Genomic DNA, 16,344 nt, shown 5'->3' with positions numbered 1-16,344 from the left:
CTGCTTTAATATCCTGCAGCTGTTTCCTTGTGAAACTTTTTCATTGCTTGTATGCAGCAGTGGTGGGTGCAGTGTGTCCTTACCCCCGTGCTGGCCCTGAGGTGGGTGCAGGGCTGCTGAATTTCTAACCCATCCGCTTGCTACGCCTGGGGCCAAACCCTCCCAGCTCTGTGAGCTGGGTTAAATGATGCTAAATCCTGTCCTGGTTTCCTTGGGCATGAGCCTCTGGGGAGCCCAGCTGGGCTCAGCCCTGGGGGCTCTCATGTCCAGCTGGCACCCTCCTGCCTGGGCATGGTCCCCGGGAGGTGGGGGAGACCCTCTGTGGTTGCCCCTCTCCTCCCCTTGGCTGCTCTGCCACCTTCAGGTGGCTTTTGCCCATCTGGCCTTTTTGTGGGGGTTTGATGCTGATACACACAAAGCTTTTGCCTGCTGGGGAAGGGCATCTGTCCATCTGTCCCTGGGCAGCTGTGGGGTCTTCTCCCTCCACCTGCACGCTGCTGTGGGAGGATGCTCAGTGCGCCAGCCGCAAACGCATCCCCTCGCCTCAGTGCTTTCCATTTTTGCCGTGAATCATGGAGGAGTGGTGCAGAAAATAATATCAATCCTGAAACACTTTAAAATCTGCTCGTCTTTATCTCAGTGCCTGTGTGGATACATGCATACGCAGACTGTCTCCCAACATGTGGGAGCTTAGTGACCTCTGTTTGCTGAATACATGGAGGAGGTGGGTATTCCTCGGTAGCAGCACGTGGTACCAATTTAAGATTTAGAGACAATGTTCACCACTGGTTTTGCCCATCTCTAGATGGCTGAATTGAAGGGGACCCAGGGAGTTAGGTCATGTGATTGGAAATGAATGATTGCAGCAAAGCCAAGCCTCCCCGCGTTAGCTTGCCGCAGCATAGCTTTGCATTGGTATAGTCCATATAAAACACGATGCTGAATTCTGATTCAGCAATGATGACTATGTTGTGTGAGAAATGGGCCGGGACCTAGAAATCCTCGGTTACCAGAGTTGCCTTTTTCCCTAGGGAAAATCTGTGTCTGAGCATTTGTGAGCGATAGAGCCTTGGCTGCAGATGAATCTGGGCTGCCACCTGCCAAAGGACAAGCTGCTGCCTCGGGGCTTAGGCAAGCAGCAAGAAAAGCGTGACAGAAAGGAAAAAAAAAAATCCCCATGGTTGTCAGGCTGGAGAGCTGATAACGTTGCATGCAGCATGAACCAAAATGGGGGGATCACTCTTTAAAGCCTTTTGGTGAGCACTTCATTTTTTTTGTCAGGACATCACTGCTTTGAAGAGACATGGTTTAGAGATGCAGTGGGGTCAGGCTTCAAAGGTCCCCATCTGACCCGCTTTGTTGGCAGCAAAAGCACCTGATATGTGGTTGCGGAGAGGGGTCTGAGCATGCTGGGGTGCAGAGAGGTGGGCTGCACCCACGGCCTGCCAAGGTCAAGCCAGGGGCCCGTGGGACATTAGATCGAGTCTTAGTGCATCTTCACCAGCGCAGAAGCCACTGTGGTGCTCCTGGTGCTGGCAGAGCCCCTGCCCAGCCAGGCGTGCTGAAGAGCATGCCTCGTGGGGTGGGATAAGATGCAAAAATACTGGTCTTCATCACTAGGAATTTTCTCTGGGCGTGGGGAAATGGCTGTCGGTTGTCTTCCTCGCCTGGATTCGTTGGTGAAGGCTTCTCAGGGTAGGTTTCAGCAGGTGCTGGAGCCAGCGCAGCTTGTGGCCGCTGTCCCTGTGATGGCTCTTGCGGTGTGTGGGGTTGTAGTTGAGAGGTTTCTTTAGCTTAGATGTGCAGATGACACCCCTCCTCAGCACCTTGAAAGAAACCAAAAATCCCTTCCCAAAACTCTGGTTTGTTAGCTGGTATGAGGAAACCCTTCTCCCCCTGCCATAAGCAGTGCTGTGCAATGAAAGACAGTGAAGATCCTGAAGAAGAAAGGAAGCGGATTACACACAAGACCTCTGTAGCTCAGAGTTTCAAGCAAGGTGACAATCTTGTGGCTGTGAAGGTTCAAAATGTGTGATAGATGGCTTTATTTTAGTGCAGGCTTGGCTGTAGGATCAGAGGATGAAAGAGGGCTCAACAAGATAATCTTGACTGCTTGTTTGGAGTAAGTGAGGCTATCAGAAAAAAATGCTGTAAATGGTGATGGCGTGCAATGCTTGTTCCCCTTTCTCTCCTTGGAAAGCTTCATATAAGCTACCTGAAAATGCAAGCTCAGATGTTTCAAGGTTCTCTTTTGGAAGGAACTTATTCTCCTGGATTGAAAAGGGATTTTTCTGCTTTGGAGAAGCCAAGGCCCCAGTATTACGGTACTGAATGCAAAATCAGTGTATTCTTTGCATGTACATGAGATATTTGGACCACTTTTCTGGCTTTATGAGCAAAAAATGCTTAGTGGTGTCTACTATTTTTTGTTCATTGTGAGTACAGAAAGCAGTTTGTCTCATACCACGGCAGAGCACAGTATGAAAGAAATGGCTGAATGACATTTTTGACCCTAAGAGAAGTGTGCATGTTGGCATCCCTTTCACAGCTCATGTTTAGCCACGTGTTTTGCAAAATTGCCCTTTTAAATTTTATTTTTTATTTTGTTGAGATTCCTGTTCATCAGTAATGCTGAGCAGATGCTCAGTCTTTCTATGCTCTTGTGTGGCCACGCAAACTAAAACCTGATGCCCACGAGAGTTGCCTGTTTAAAAACAAGCCTTCAGTGAGAAGAATAATAAAAGAATTAAACTTGGGTATTTCCTTGTTTTTTACCAAAACCCTTTGGATGCAGCATTCGAGCTAGTGGCAATAGAAGATGTGAAAAATTTGCAATACAGAGGGCTTTTCTAGTCATATATGAATGCAAACTGTGCACTGTGTGAGATGTTACTAGGAGGCTCCGACTACACACCACTGAGCTTTTTTCATTTTTTCCTTTCCCCTTGTAGTTAACCTGAGCCCCAGGAGAAGCTTGGGATGGATATAGTCTTTCAACAAATGTCAGGGCTGGAGGAGAGAAAAAAAAAAATCAATGCTGAATTCTCAGACAAGTACTTATTGCGGTTCCTAACAATAGAAAAATAAGGACAAAACCAAATGCTACTGAATACTCCAATGAATTTGTGAAGTTTAACCTCCAGTTGCACGTGAGTAACTGGTAAATAGACTCAAAACTCAGAGAGCCAAATAATCATTTTGGTCAATATGAGGACCGAGGGCTGGCATTTTTACACCCTTCACACTTCTTGTGCTCAAACAGAGGACCCCATTGTGAATTGGAGTCAGAGAAGAGAGTTGCCACCGGTCTGCAGAAATCTTTGTCTAGCTGATGCTGTAGCTCGTATCCTGAAGCCTCTGAGCTTGCAAAAGACATTGATCAATGGGTGAACCTAATGTATTATAATTAGAGATGAGCAAACCTTGAAAGATTAATTAGCTAATGGGCAGTTGTGTGCTCCAGAGATGACAAAGTGCTTTGTAATGCTCAGTATTATTGCAGGTCTTGGGGACCTCATTCAGAGAGCATTCAAATCCTGGAATCTGGACCTAAGTCTGCCTCTGCTTCTTAGGTTTTCAAAACCTGTCTGGAGTTCTCTATGGCTTCTTCATAATGCTTCTTATTGCCCCTGTATTCCTTGTGCAAATAAATAAATACTCTATACTTTTCTTCCATGTGTGCGCACAGGTATGCGTGCGCGTGTTTCCAGCCCCTTTCTGTTTCCTAGCAGAGGTGAGATCTGAAGCCATGCCTGCCCTTTCCGAATCATGTTTTAATGTGAGATGAGGAGCTAAGAGGAGGGAAATCCTATTCCTTGTTACACAACCATTCCAGAGTTTGCAGGGCAGACTGGTTGGGCTGAAGTAAGGGCACCGTGTCATTTCTGCAACATCCTTCTGGATTAGCAGGCTGGCAGCACCTTCCCCCAGCACTTTCTGACCAGTATTTTCCACAGACACCTGTGGAGAAGGATGGGGGACAACAGCTTCTGTCTCCTGAAAAAAGCCTTCTCTTGTCTGACTTTTCTCCAGTTCAATGACTGGGTATCTCTGCGGACAGAGGGTGGCAGGAGAGGCAACCGCAGCCATGTTGCACCAGCAACTCTCACAGCAAAAAGGCAAGACAAGACCTTATCTGTGAGACCCAGCTCAGAGGAATGTCCTTCCAAGACCAGGAAATAAATCTGACGAGCAGCTTCTCACATGGAGGCTTCCCGGGAGAATGAGCGACCCTGAGCATCGCAGCGTGCCTGGGAACAGCCAAACTGACTTTGAGCCGCGCACCAGGGACAGCTATTTCTACAAATAACCCATTGATTTCTCTGTATTTGAAAGCAAAATGCAATGATTTAATTTTTGAAGAAATTCTGAATTCTCCTTTTATTTGACTCTCGCTTGTATCTTCTGGAAGTACTTCTCTAGGGCTCTGGTCTCTTTTGTAAAGCACAGACATCAAAAAATGAGCTAGGTCTCTATCTACAAATAAGCACAGCACAATATTTAAGCTCTTAATTCCTATGAGATGCCTAAATACTTTTGTTGGTTTGGACCCTAAAAATGGAATCCTTTTCCCAATCTGCCTCACATCTGACCTAAGTGGACCCCTTTGCCCAGCTCCTCGAAGGTGGACATTCCCAGACTGAAGGTCAAATGCTCTGTGCTCTGTCAAGCCATAGAGGAGAAATAAGTTACTAAGTTTCCTGTTCTGAACATATTGTATGACAAGATTTGTGGCATTTAGTGGAAAAATTCAAGGTGAGAACCTTTAGTCCCAAGTATCCCAGCTTAGTGGAATTGTTACTAGCTATATTTATGGATTTGTTTTTACTGAAGAACATGAGTTTATTTTTTACAGGAATTTTTATGAAGAACAACACATATGCGAGCACCAGATCTAAGCTGGCTGGGATGGGTTTGTGTCAACAACAGGCAGAAACTGTAGGTGTAAAAGAGCAAGTCAACCCAGAGAAGTCCTGCCATGGAGTCCTGGGAAGTCCTGTAGATCTGGAAGATACGATCCTTAAATTGCAACAGAAATTTCTAACTGGTTATAATCAGAAATCAGGCCGAAGCACTTTTAGTCTCTCAGTTGTGCTGGGTGATGTCACTAAATTAGGAGCTGTATCTAGGGATTGAAATAATGGTGCAAGCTACTGTCGACAGACTATGAAAAGAAGAGCAGAGTGGGAACCCAGAGAAAGCGTTGGTGAAGATACACAATGGGGTTGAAACAAAAAGATGAAAGTTTGGAGGAGGTAGACTGGAGGAAAGCTATCGTGAAGGATGAAATGCAGCTGACAAAACCACCTCCTGTGGGAGGTCTAGTAGGAGTCCTCTACTCCTAGTAGTGGCTGCCATGCAGCTGGACAAGGACACTCACTTTTTTTAAAGAATACTTAATTCCTCAGGTAGAGGGACAGCAAAAAAAAAAAAAAAACTTTGTTGAAATGACAGATAAACTCACACTATTATTAGCTGAAGAAGCCTTTGAAGGGACTGACAAGCACTCACACCACAGAGTGAGCTCACCGTGCCACTGTTAGTGGCCACGGGGCTGCGTCCTGTATGTAGTAGTTTAGCAATGCCATGGCTGATTTTCATCCTGACTGCCTCCTGTTTCTTTCATGATCAAAATCAGCGCAGCCATTGGGGGTTACAACTCCAAAGTACTCCTAAGCTTCTAAACAAAGCTGGTTTAGATAGTAAGTGTTCGGTAGATACAGATCATCACGAGTGGATGACCAACATACAGTAATCATTTTCTACTAAAACTATGATGGTTCATGCAGTACCTCTATTTTAACGTCAAACGTGAGAAACGTTGCTGAGCTTATCGAGCAGCATGTGGGTAGCGTGGCTGCCCTCTCCCCCTTCCACGGACTGGTCCTGGTGGGTGCCCCCTTGGTCTGGGCTGGCCAGGGTAAGGTGCCCAGACACCCAGTGTCGGTGGCTGTGTCACAAACATGTGCGGCGGCGGGGTGAATGCTGCTCCTCTCCCGCCAGTCAAGGGGCTGCCACCCAGGGCTGCTGGTTTGCCTTGTTTCTCGACAGGGCTGGTTCTATTAGGAGACTCGATTTTCTTGTCTAGAGCAAAGATTATGAATGTTATTTTCATGAGAGAAAACACTGCCTTTCTTTCTCTCCCCAGTGGCTGCTGTTTCTTCTATGTGCAATAACCCAAGTGTCTGGGGATTTGTGTTTGAGCATCTAAGTGAAGAAACCATAAATAAGACCATTAGCCCCTGGCCAACAGCCAGCATGTGTCTCTGCTGCCCGAGCCCTCTTTGCAGGTTCTTACTGATGTGTTCATAAAACATGATAGTCCTACCAGCCATGCTGGTACACCTCTAGCCATATGGTGGTCATGGGTAATTGCTGATTTTAGTCTTTGTTTTCAGTGCACCTACAATGCTGCCAGCACTATTTCCATTTAAATGCGCGCCCTGGGTCTGCTCTAGGGGGGAATCTGTATCAGGTTGGTCTGAACTTTCCAGCTCATCTCGGCCTGTCCGAGAAACAGCCCAACTAATTGGGTTATGGTCTGCTTTTCTCATCTGCATCCAGATAAAAATCAAAATCTTTCATATGTGTTGCACTGTTTCTCACAAATGAGAGCAAGAGGCTCTGGCGATCAGGAAATGGCTGCTTCAGACCAAGCCTGGAGGATCTGTCTTCCTTGGGAATACCTGGACCCTGGTGCCAATACCTCTTCCCGCATCTTCCAGCCACGGACCCCCTCAGCAGAGCTTATAGCATGCATTTATTTTCCCTAAGACCAACGCAGTCCTGTAAAAAGCTTCTGTCTCATTCATAATGAATTTTCAATGAAAACCTCAATTCAGAGAAAAGTCTGTGCCTGGCTCAGCTTATCAGCCCAGAAACAACGCTGGAGTTTCAACATCATTCCCAGAATAAATTGCTGATTTCATGACCGGCATGGTTAATAGCTGGGATGTGAATCATAACTTTGGATTACAATTCCCACACTGTGATAAGCCTGTGTGAGACATAATGCAGTCTAAAAACTTGCCCTTCCTGGGTTACCATCGGCAGGTGGACTTCTGTAAGCGGACAAAATCTGTGCTAGTTATACCCATCCAATCCCTTGCAAATGTGTACCGCTCCAGTTCCTCAATCTTCCCCAGCCATCGTTTGGTGGCAAAAGGAGCCTGTTCAGGAAGGTTGAGGGGAGGTTGTTTAGTTTTTACCTTCTGCTTGTTTGAGGTGACTTTCAGTCTTCGTACTTGGTGTAAGTAAATCCTCCAGGTCTTGCAGCATGGGGTTAGTGCTGGCTTTGTTGTTTCTCTTGTTTTTCTCCTCTTCGCGTTGCTGCATTAATAAAAACCATTGAGTTTAGTTTGAAAGTGCAGATGTAACCTGTGAAATGGTGGCCTGGTGTCATGGTTGGCCTGGATAAGTGTTTGTTGGTATGAATGTAATCTCTTCGCCAAGTTCAAGGTGCTGAATCTTGGTCCGGTGACCAAGGGGTTTAGGAAAAGAAAGTACCTCCCAGGCAGGACCAAGAGCCTGGGAAGCGACGGCTCTGCTTTTGCTAGGGCAAAACTCTTGCTGATAACGTGGTTTAGGTCTACCAGGCTGTCTGTGTATTTCCGCAACTGCCAATCTGCCCTCCCGGGGGTTTTGGTTTGTTTTAAATGTGGACCTCTTGGGAGGGAGGGTATCAGCGATAAATGCCGGAGGAAGAGGAGGAAGGCATGGCAGCATGGGGATGGGCTGTAGAGCTGTCTTTGGTTTTACTTGCATACATTTAGGTCTTCAAAAGATTTCCTTCTGGATGGCAGAGGGAGAAAAATACCCAGGGGCTGTTTCTGCTCAGGACAAGCATGCTGGACAGGGAAGGGAGAGGCTGCCCTCTCTTATGTGGTGATAAAGCTTGGATGGATTCCACTCCAGTTCCATCCCTCCTTCCAGAAGGGTGATCTGCCAATGGAGGGAGTTGTGTGCTGGAGCCACGGAATGCAAGGCGGCTCGTGGCCTTGCTACCGCTGAGGTCCCAACCCACAGAGCAGCCTCCATCCATTTGGCAAACCTGGCAGACTTTGGGGGCAGCCACGGCAGATCTCTCTGAGCTCAGCAGGTCATCACGCGGGGGTCTCTGGTGGGCTCCAACTGCTGACCACCCCTGCCATGACCAGGCAGCTCCCATCCCTCCCTCCCTAAGCAGCGGGGCTGTGCTGATGCCCTCCCTTTCCCTCTGCTGCGTACCCCTCCTCTCTCCAGGCTTAGCTGCCTCAGCAAACCTACAGGTGCCTGCGGGACAAAAATACGTAAGGTCTATGCAAAGGCAGGTGCTTGTCTGGAGATGTTTCTGTTCCTTTGGGTAGCGCCAGGCCCTGCTTTGTGACCCCTCCATGGGGGTTTGTGCTCCCTTAAACCCTGATCACAACCAGTTTGTGCAGTGTGAAATAAACTACGTGCCCCCAAGTCTGAGTGTGCTGTAGCATGTGTTCAACTCTTGCAATACTTGAGGATGCCCTATGCACCAAGACCCTTATTTTAAGCCATGTGCATGAGTGATCAGCATGAATTTGAGCATTCGGATGTAATTTATGGAGTCTCATTTCTCAGTGCTCACATCCTCACTTTTAAATGTTGCACTGATCTCTGCTTTATGCAATGCGTTGCTTGACGTGGCATTGCTTCCTCTGCTTGGATCCTGCCTTGTACCAGTAAAATGGCTGATACCAACCCTTTGATGGCATCACATCCTCTCCTGATGCAAGGCTCGATACTTTGGACACATCTATGTAGTACAGAACAGCACAGGGTTACAGACCCACCAGGAAAGCTCTGGGGGAAAGCAGCTGGTTCTGCCAGACCAGCACAGGCCCTGGTAGCAGGACAGCTTTGCTATTTCTTGTTGAGACTCATCATCTGAACAGAGCTGCGCTTTTGCAGATATTCTGCTGCCAGACCTAATTCATATTAGTTCAGGTGTCCCTGTGTTATGGTCCTCTGCATGTTGCAACCTCTCCCAGCTCTGGATATCATGAGGTTGAAATCCTACCCTGCTAATTCAAGTCATTGCATCTGTCTGTATCTTGCTTTTCCCATCTGCATGGCAGAGACAGACACCAGCCTCCTTTGTAAAGTACTTTGTAAATTACTTTGAGTAAAAAATGTTATTGCCATGTTGTTATTTATGGCTCTCTGCTCTTCAACTTGTACAAAATCTGGCTGTGGTTTGGATAGGCTTATCATTGTCCCTGGGAAATCTCGGGGTCCAAAACATTACTTGAACTTTGAGGTAACTTATTTTTGTAGGTGGAAAGCGCAGTTTATGGGAAAACTCACTGTAGCTTTGATGTATGAAATAGCAGGCTATTATGGGATGTGACCACTCTCTGCATTTAGCCATTAAATGCCATCAGAGAGGACTGAACAAGCATAAAATGCGTCTTCCCCTTGTGTCACTTGTGTTCAGAAGTGAAGAGCTATTTAAAAGCATATGTTGCACATCAAACTTGAAGTGCATGGTATTTCAAAGATGGCTTTGCCAGATCAATACTTACCATTTGCATTTTCTTCTTCAGCTCTGCATTGGCACGCTGGTACGCTTCAGCCACAGCGTTTAGGTAATAGATGGCGAGGCTACAAAAACAAATGTGTTGCTGTAGTGATAGGATATGGGGAGAGAGAAAGTTTCACAGGGAGGGAACATTTAATTTTTGTCTACTTTCTAACACCTAGTTTTCCCACCAGCTATCTCCAAACTGCCTTTAGAGGCTCAAGCCTTAGGAAAAAATCAGGCTGCCTCATGATATGGTCAGGTAAGATGGGCTAAGCCAGTCCAGTAGCTCACTTCTGCTCAAACAGAAGAAAAATTAAATCCTGCACTCCTGCCTCTGCCTTGGCTGGCCGTGGGCTCCCTCTGCTTCCTTTGCACTAGCCTTGCCCCTTGGGTCTTTCCTTGGTGGTGAGCCCATTCAACTCATTATCTGGGTGAAAACCAACTCAGCTGATAAAACATGTGGCTTTCTGCCATGGCTCAAAGGAAAACTAAAACAGACACCAGGTCACACAGGGAACTTAGAAAAAACTAGGAAACAAGGAAAATAGTGGCAGGCAACAGTCCTCAAGGCACAGTCCGCCTTCCCCCTCGGCCAGGACTGGCTGCCTGCAGCCACCAAGGGGCTGTCGGGAGCGAGCAGAGACGGGAACCGAGGGCAAGCAGGAGCCAGGTCGAAGCAGAGCCACTGGCTTTTGTTTCAATCCCTTCTTCTGCAAAAAGGACACAACAAAGCCAGGGGAAAAGTGAGCCAAGCTGGAGGGAACTGAAAGGCGAGCGGGATGGGAGAGGGCGTGCTGGCAGCCTTTGGCGTGTGGGGAGGCGTTTGTTTTAAAACATGCCCAAGCGTCTGGGGCTGTCTCGCCACCACTGCCACTCGCCAACCAGTAATATTTTGGTTGTCAAAAATGTCTCCTCCTGCTTTTGTAGAGTGCTTTTATTCTTCTAAATTATAAACATCATCTGCTCAGTAACTCCGAGCCATTCCCAGGAAAAACACCAGCCGTTCAGTTCATTTTTTTTTTTAAAAGTAAAGTAGAAAATTCTCTTGCAAAAGGAAAAAGAAAAAGGAAAAAAAAAAAAGAGGCAGACTTAAAAAAAAAAAAGTTTCCTGACAGTTCGTAACCTGCTTTTGTGGCTCTAGCCCAGGTTCAGCATCCTCAAACCAGGCTCGAGGATTTTGTCAGCAGAATGCCTGACTCTAAGCCCAGCAAGGCACCATGTACTGGCATATTGGTTTCCAGGTGGAAGATCAGGAGGGGTTACTTTGGATGGCCTTTCTTGAGGCTTTTTGCAGGGGTCTGTCTGGAGGAAACACATTTGCTTCCTTTTGCGTAGTATTAACCCAAAACTCAGTCCTGGTGAGTTTGAAAATTGTTATTTTTGATCTTCTCTAAGGATGCAATAGCTTTATTTCTTCTACATTGTCAAACTCATTGCCTAGGAAATATATTGCTTTGTAATCTAGGGCTTTGGTGCTGCTCTGCCGTTTTTGTGGTGACCAGCCAGGACATAAGTGCCTGGAGCACCCCTGTTTTCATAAAGAGAACTGGATCTACCTATTCAAAGCCATCTGGCATGCCACGCACTCTGTTTCTGAGCTGCCTTCTCAAGTTCATTGAGTAACTGAGCCAATCCATTCCCATTCCTTTTTCAATCCTTTCTCACCCTCTGCATTAGTGGCCAGTGTCGTCTCCAGCCACCACAACTTCCTCCCCTTCTGACTCCTCTGTTTAACGGGGAATTGATGGGAAGGGCATGAACTCACCAGGTCCCTCTCCCAAACGCTACGAGATATGAGCCTGCTCTGTCTGCAGGCTAAGCCTGAGTTTCCTCTGTCCTTGGTTTATTGCGGGTTTATTGTTCCAGGGAGGTTGAATTTGTCCAAGATTGAGCTCCCCTTAAGGGGACTTGGGAGGGAGGGGGGAAAGGGACGGTGCCACAGAAAGGGGATTTGGGGGGATGCCTTTGCTGCAGTTCAAATCTGCGGGTAGTCAGGGAGATTTGGACTGTGTTGGTCAAGCCAAGACTTAGCAATGCTGAAGCAGCCTGGGTGATCCTCCAAGGTGCAGGCCAGTGTCCTGGGCAGGTCTTAGAGGTGTGCTGGATTTGCTGTTGAATTTCTGATTCACACTGCTAGTGCCAGTTCCCAGAAAAGGCAGAGCAAAGCCAGGTCCTGGTCTGACTGTGAGCAGTAGCATGAGGAGCTGTAAACTTTGCTGGGAGTTCAAGTAAGCGTTAGCAAATGGCGTTTATCCACTTTTAATGGGGTGCTTTAGATCTACCTGCCTCTAAAATGAGCCTGGGGATGCACCCTTGTGCTTGAGCTGCTTAGCATGGCTGCTGCATGGCCCTGGCACTCCTCTTCTCTGATTTACTGCTCCCTGAGAGCTGGGGAGAGAGTGTGGGTCACTGTCCTTCTCTAGCCTGCACAGTAGTTTTGAATCTTTTTATCCTTCCTCTTGATGCAGTAAGGTGCTTCTAGCTTCTGCCAGGAAGCTCTGCAAGCCACGGCTTGAAATCCTGCTCCCAACGGAAATGGGATTATGTTATATGCCTATGTGCAAAGTATCTCTGCTTCTTCTTGCTCTGTTTCCTTTTTCCCTTGTCCTCATGCAGCTAGAAACATGACAGTAAGTTTGACATCCATGTCACCTGCTGGACCCCCTCATTGTCTGGGGCCAGAAGCCAAGAACAGAAATAAATAGAAGAGGCGTTTTGGATTGCACCTGGAAAAAGAGAGGGGGTTATCATGGCTTGAGAAAATGACTTAATTCAGTCCATAGAAGCGGAAAACACACTTTTTGAATGTCTGCCATCAAAATCAACAGACTGTCTATTTACGATCCACCTGTTGCTCTTTGTAGATGCTATGTGTTATTTAGGCTGGATTGTAGGTTGCCTTGCCTGCTGCTTTGGGAGCTGCTGGCTCTCTGGTCATCAGGACCAAATAAAGCTCCAGCAGTTCATTTCCCTGCATTTAATCTGTTGGCAAGCTGGATGGGGATCAGCAGAAGGACTAGCTCCAGCTTGACCCTGTCTACGTGTCTGCACCACAGCAGAAGTAGCAGCAGAAGCTGAAGACTTTCAGGGAGAAGGCAGGAAACTGGGGACCTGTGTATGATTTGTAGTTATCTACTTTCTGGAGAAAATGGTGAAAGAGACATAAACCTAAATTTCTGACCACTGGAAGCCATCGGTTACAGGACTGTAAGCAAAAGGAGTGTTATCTTGCTCTTCTGGCAAAATTTTAATTGGGGTAATTAGATTCTGTCTCCCTGTATATTTAGGTCATTTTTATAGGCGTACAAAGATGGTGTGCTAAATTTGAGTCCCTTAATTGTGAGGTTTCTGAGACGAGAAAAGGACCCAAGCCTTAGGAAACATCCTTGTAGGGTAACTATAATTTTGCGTGGGATTATCCCAGGAAAAGTTTGAGTGCACATAGCGAGGAGTGCTTCTGCAAGACACCTGATGCTCTCAGGGCATGCGAGAGCTACTGCCAAGGGGCTGTAGGTCTGACTTGTCCAGGCACCAGGGGGGCACCCACTTTCTTAGGGCTGTGACTCTCTCGGTAACTGAACGACTGGAAATATCTAATATCCTCAAAGGCTGCCCAGGCAGTGTATCTGGGTGGGAAACGAGGATGTTTTAGGTAATGTGGACATAGGATATCTCTCAGTTTGCAGAGAGGATTGGGGCAGAGACAAAATGGTGCCTCGAGGAGAGATGGACCGATGGGAAGGCTCTGGTGTGGGAATAGCCAGACTGGGAAGGGGTGATAAAAGGTGTCTCTTCAGCAGATAAACTGGATTTGTGCTGTTCCCTGTCCCGGCTGTCAGTGGAGTAAAGGGCAGGAGACTGTCACTGAACAAAATATTATTTTCAAAAGTCTACCCGCTCTCCCACCACCTTTTTTTTGGGGTGACATCAAAGCCTCAGAAACCTGACCTGCAGCCCTTCTGTAAAGGTCATCCATTTGGGGTGGATTAGTTCTGCGGTCTTCATGTCATGTTTGTGGTAGCATCTGCTAGTGCTACTGTGAAGCCCGCAGGAATAGAGCTAATAACGCAATAATATGCTTGGCCGTACTAGGGGTGTAGCGTGAGACTTCTTGTCTCCTGTGTGTATCTGATCTGATTCTTCTAAGTGTAGACTCTGTCTGCACAAGTTACAGTATCTGATCATCTTTATGTAGGTTAAAACGAGTAAGTAGTTTGAGGCAGATAGAGGGATGACAGGTCATTTTCAGTTTAATTGAGATTTTTCTCAGGCCATTTCTATAAGAAACTTTGTAACATGGGAACTTGTATTTGATTTAATTTAATTGCATTATCTTCAGTGTAACCTATTCAGAATGAAGGATTACAGTGCCCAAGAGTGGCTGTACTGGATCAGCACAGAGGCCCATCTCTAATGTGTGTAGATGCCCAAGGAAGAGTCTGAGCAGGCAAGCATATGTAATATGCTTCCCAACCCTCTCCCTGTCTCCCACTGTTTAGTCTGGAGTGTTCAGAGCTGCCTATAAAATTTGGCCACGGCGCTCCCACTCATTTTGACAGCTATGGAAACCTTGAGAACAATACCAAAAATATCTTTGTAAAAAAGAAAAAGATAACTGCCCTGTTCCTAGTGCTGCTGCAGGTGCTGGGGATTAAGTGTGGTTTCAAAGCTGAAATGATCAGACAGCACTGAAACAAATTCCAGATGTATTATTTGGAAAAAGAAAAAAAACCCCGAAACCAAAAAAACCAACAACCCAAACAAAAAAACACACCTCTTCATATTTTTGGAACGTGTAATTTTTGAATGCCCTGACTTGGCACTTCTGTAAATACCACCAGCTGTGACAGAAATTGCTTCTCCAAAAGGCACCAGGCTGAGACTGTCCGTTTATTTCCTGCTGGCTACTGAAAATTTTTCATATGGAAGCTGTGACAGCTTTGATATCCACGAGGCAATGCATTTCATCTACAAAGTTGTGTTTGATTGGGTCAGGAAATTAAATTTGGGGAAATTGGGTTGGGCGAAGGTGAGGAGGGTAGGGAGCGTATGTCTGCCCTAATCCAGGCTGTTATCTCAGCAGAAGCTGTATTTAGATCTCACTAACATCCCAGCATTTTTTTTCAGTCTCCTCCCCCCAGCCAGGCATGTGATATTGCAAGGAAAACTTACACCATGAGCAGAATTGCAGGTATGATCAGTCCTGGGTTTGCCACATAGCTGAAGATCTTGGCAACAAAAAGTGGGAAATCGAGCTCAATGGTCTCTTGAATGACTTCATACATCCTTTTCTTTCCACTGGAAAGACAAATGGCCCGTTAAGGAGTGTAGGTATTTCCTGGAGGGACAAAATAGCTCCTAATCTAACAATGCTAAGTAGCATGTTTCCTCTCTCTTTCAGTAAGCATCAGCTTGCTATTGGCCACCAAGGATTTTGAGATGCCTTCATTTTAAATCACCTGTTGGTCCATCCATTCCCCCAACCCCCATTTATTATAGGAATAATCTTTGCTGGGCCAACTTGCTCCTAGAGTTAATACATTTATTTCCACATGTGGCTCCTTTATGAGTTCTGACTATTTACCCCTCTGAAATGTATAAAAACCTACAGATTGCAGTAACCATACATTTCTGATCAATATTTTGTTAAATATGGCCTTTTCATGGTAAAGATGACTTTCCATATGCAAATTCCAGCTTTCTGAAATAACGAGCCAACTTGAAGAGCTGCTAAGTACTGACAAAAATAGCAAGCTGTGATTATTGCTTAATAGGAAACTCAGTGAAAGAGTAATTTCAAACCGGATTGATAAAGCAGATGAGAGTATTCTGTATGAAAGGAGAACAAATCTGTAAAAGGATGGACTACATAATTGCCCTTCTTCTCTCCCCAGCATCTCTGGGTCTGTGAATTCAGCCCGACAAGTGCTATTCAACATCTTTAGGCTTGTTGCCTCCTGGGATCTTGCAGGATTCTGCTCAGGAAGGTGTTGGACTCTGTCCTGATGATGAGAGTCAATAAAGACAAACTTGGCTAAACGGTATCCCAACTTCATCAACTGCCTTAAGCCCAGGAGAGCTGAGCTTTCAGTTGAGTTGAGAGGGTGTGCCAAGGGTCTGAATCAGGCTGAGTGGCTTTTGAAAGGTTGATTGGGAATGGAAATAGCTCTTTCACGTTGCAGATTAGTCATCTCCAAAAGAGACTGTGCGTGCAAGAAGTTTCTTGTCAGATCTTCTGACATTGCTCGTTGACACCTATCCTTGTTATACAACTGAGGGAATTTTGGTCTCTTGCCTTCTCCCTCACGTCTTTCAGCTTTCTATTGTCGTTTTCCATTAGCAAGTGGATAACCTAAAACAGTGCATCTACAGGAACAGTTTGTTCCAAGCCTGTTCCTTGCTGAGTCAGACTCAGCGGGCCCAGGAAATGGCGTTACTCAATCAAATTAGACTTTATTGGCATATTAATGTGGTCCACTGAATGCTCTGTGCAGTGCTGATTCTGTTCTAATTTTAAAAAAAAGCATTTAAAAAAGAAAACAAACAACTCCTCAGGCTCAGACCTATCCATTTCCTGCTATTTTCCAACAATATTCAACACGTAAAATACATCTCATGCTGTGGGAGTTCCTGGCTCTATGGAAGGTCTTAGAAGAAGGCTTTGGACCCCTGTCTTGCTCCCACAGTGTTCCTGAGAGCCTTAGAGGTTCTCCCATTGTTTTTTTACTGGGGGCTACGCCCTGCTGTCCCACCCCTGCTGTCCACTGGTGCTTTCTTCGGCGCGTGTTGCCCACAACTGGGCACGGCCCGTT

At 46.3% G+C, this 16,344-nt stretch overlaps 1 protein-coding gene across 1 annotated transcript in view; it reads right to left on the bottom strand.

The window, feature by feature from the left end:
* Positions 1-5,830: 5,830 nt before the first annotated feature.
* TMC2 (transmembrane channel-like 2) overlaps positions 5,831-16,344 on the bottom strand; it is a gene marked incomplete at its 5' end in the record, with an annotated part of 33,859 nt that continues 23,345 nt past the window's right edge. Inside the window, 4 exons of the mRNA XM_009584590.1 lie at positions 5,831-6,084; positions 7,209-7,329; positions 9,534-9,612; positions 14,705-14,830. Coding sequence (XP_009582885.1) covers positions 5,831-6,084; positions 7,209-7,329; positions 9,534-9,612; positions 14,705-14,830 — 580 coding nt within the window. The remainder of the gene's footprint in view (positions 6,085-7,208; positions 7,330-9,533; positions 9,613-14,704; positions 14,831-16,344) is intronic.

The sequence above is a fragment of the Fulmarus glacialis genome, unplaced genomic scaffold, assembly GCF_000690835.1.
Source record: "Fulmarus glacialis isolate BGI_N327 unplaced genomic scaffold, ASM69083v1 scaffold13569, whole genome shotgun sequence".
Taxonomy (NCBI): domain Eukaryota; kingdom Metazoa; phylum Chordata; class Aves; order Procellariiformes; family Procellariidae; genus Fulmarus; species Fulmarus glacialis.
Note: the sequence above shows the minus strand (reverse complement) of the source record. Positions and strands in the feature narration are given on the sequence as shown.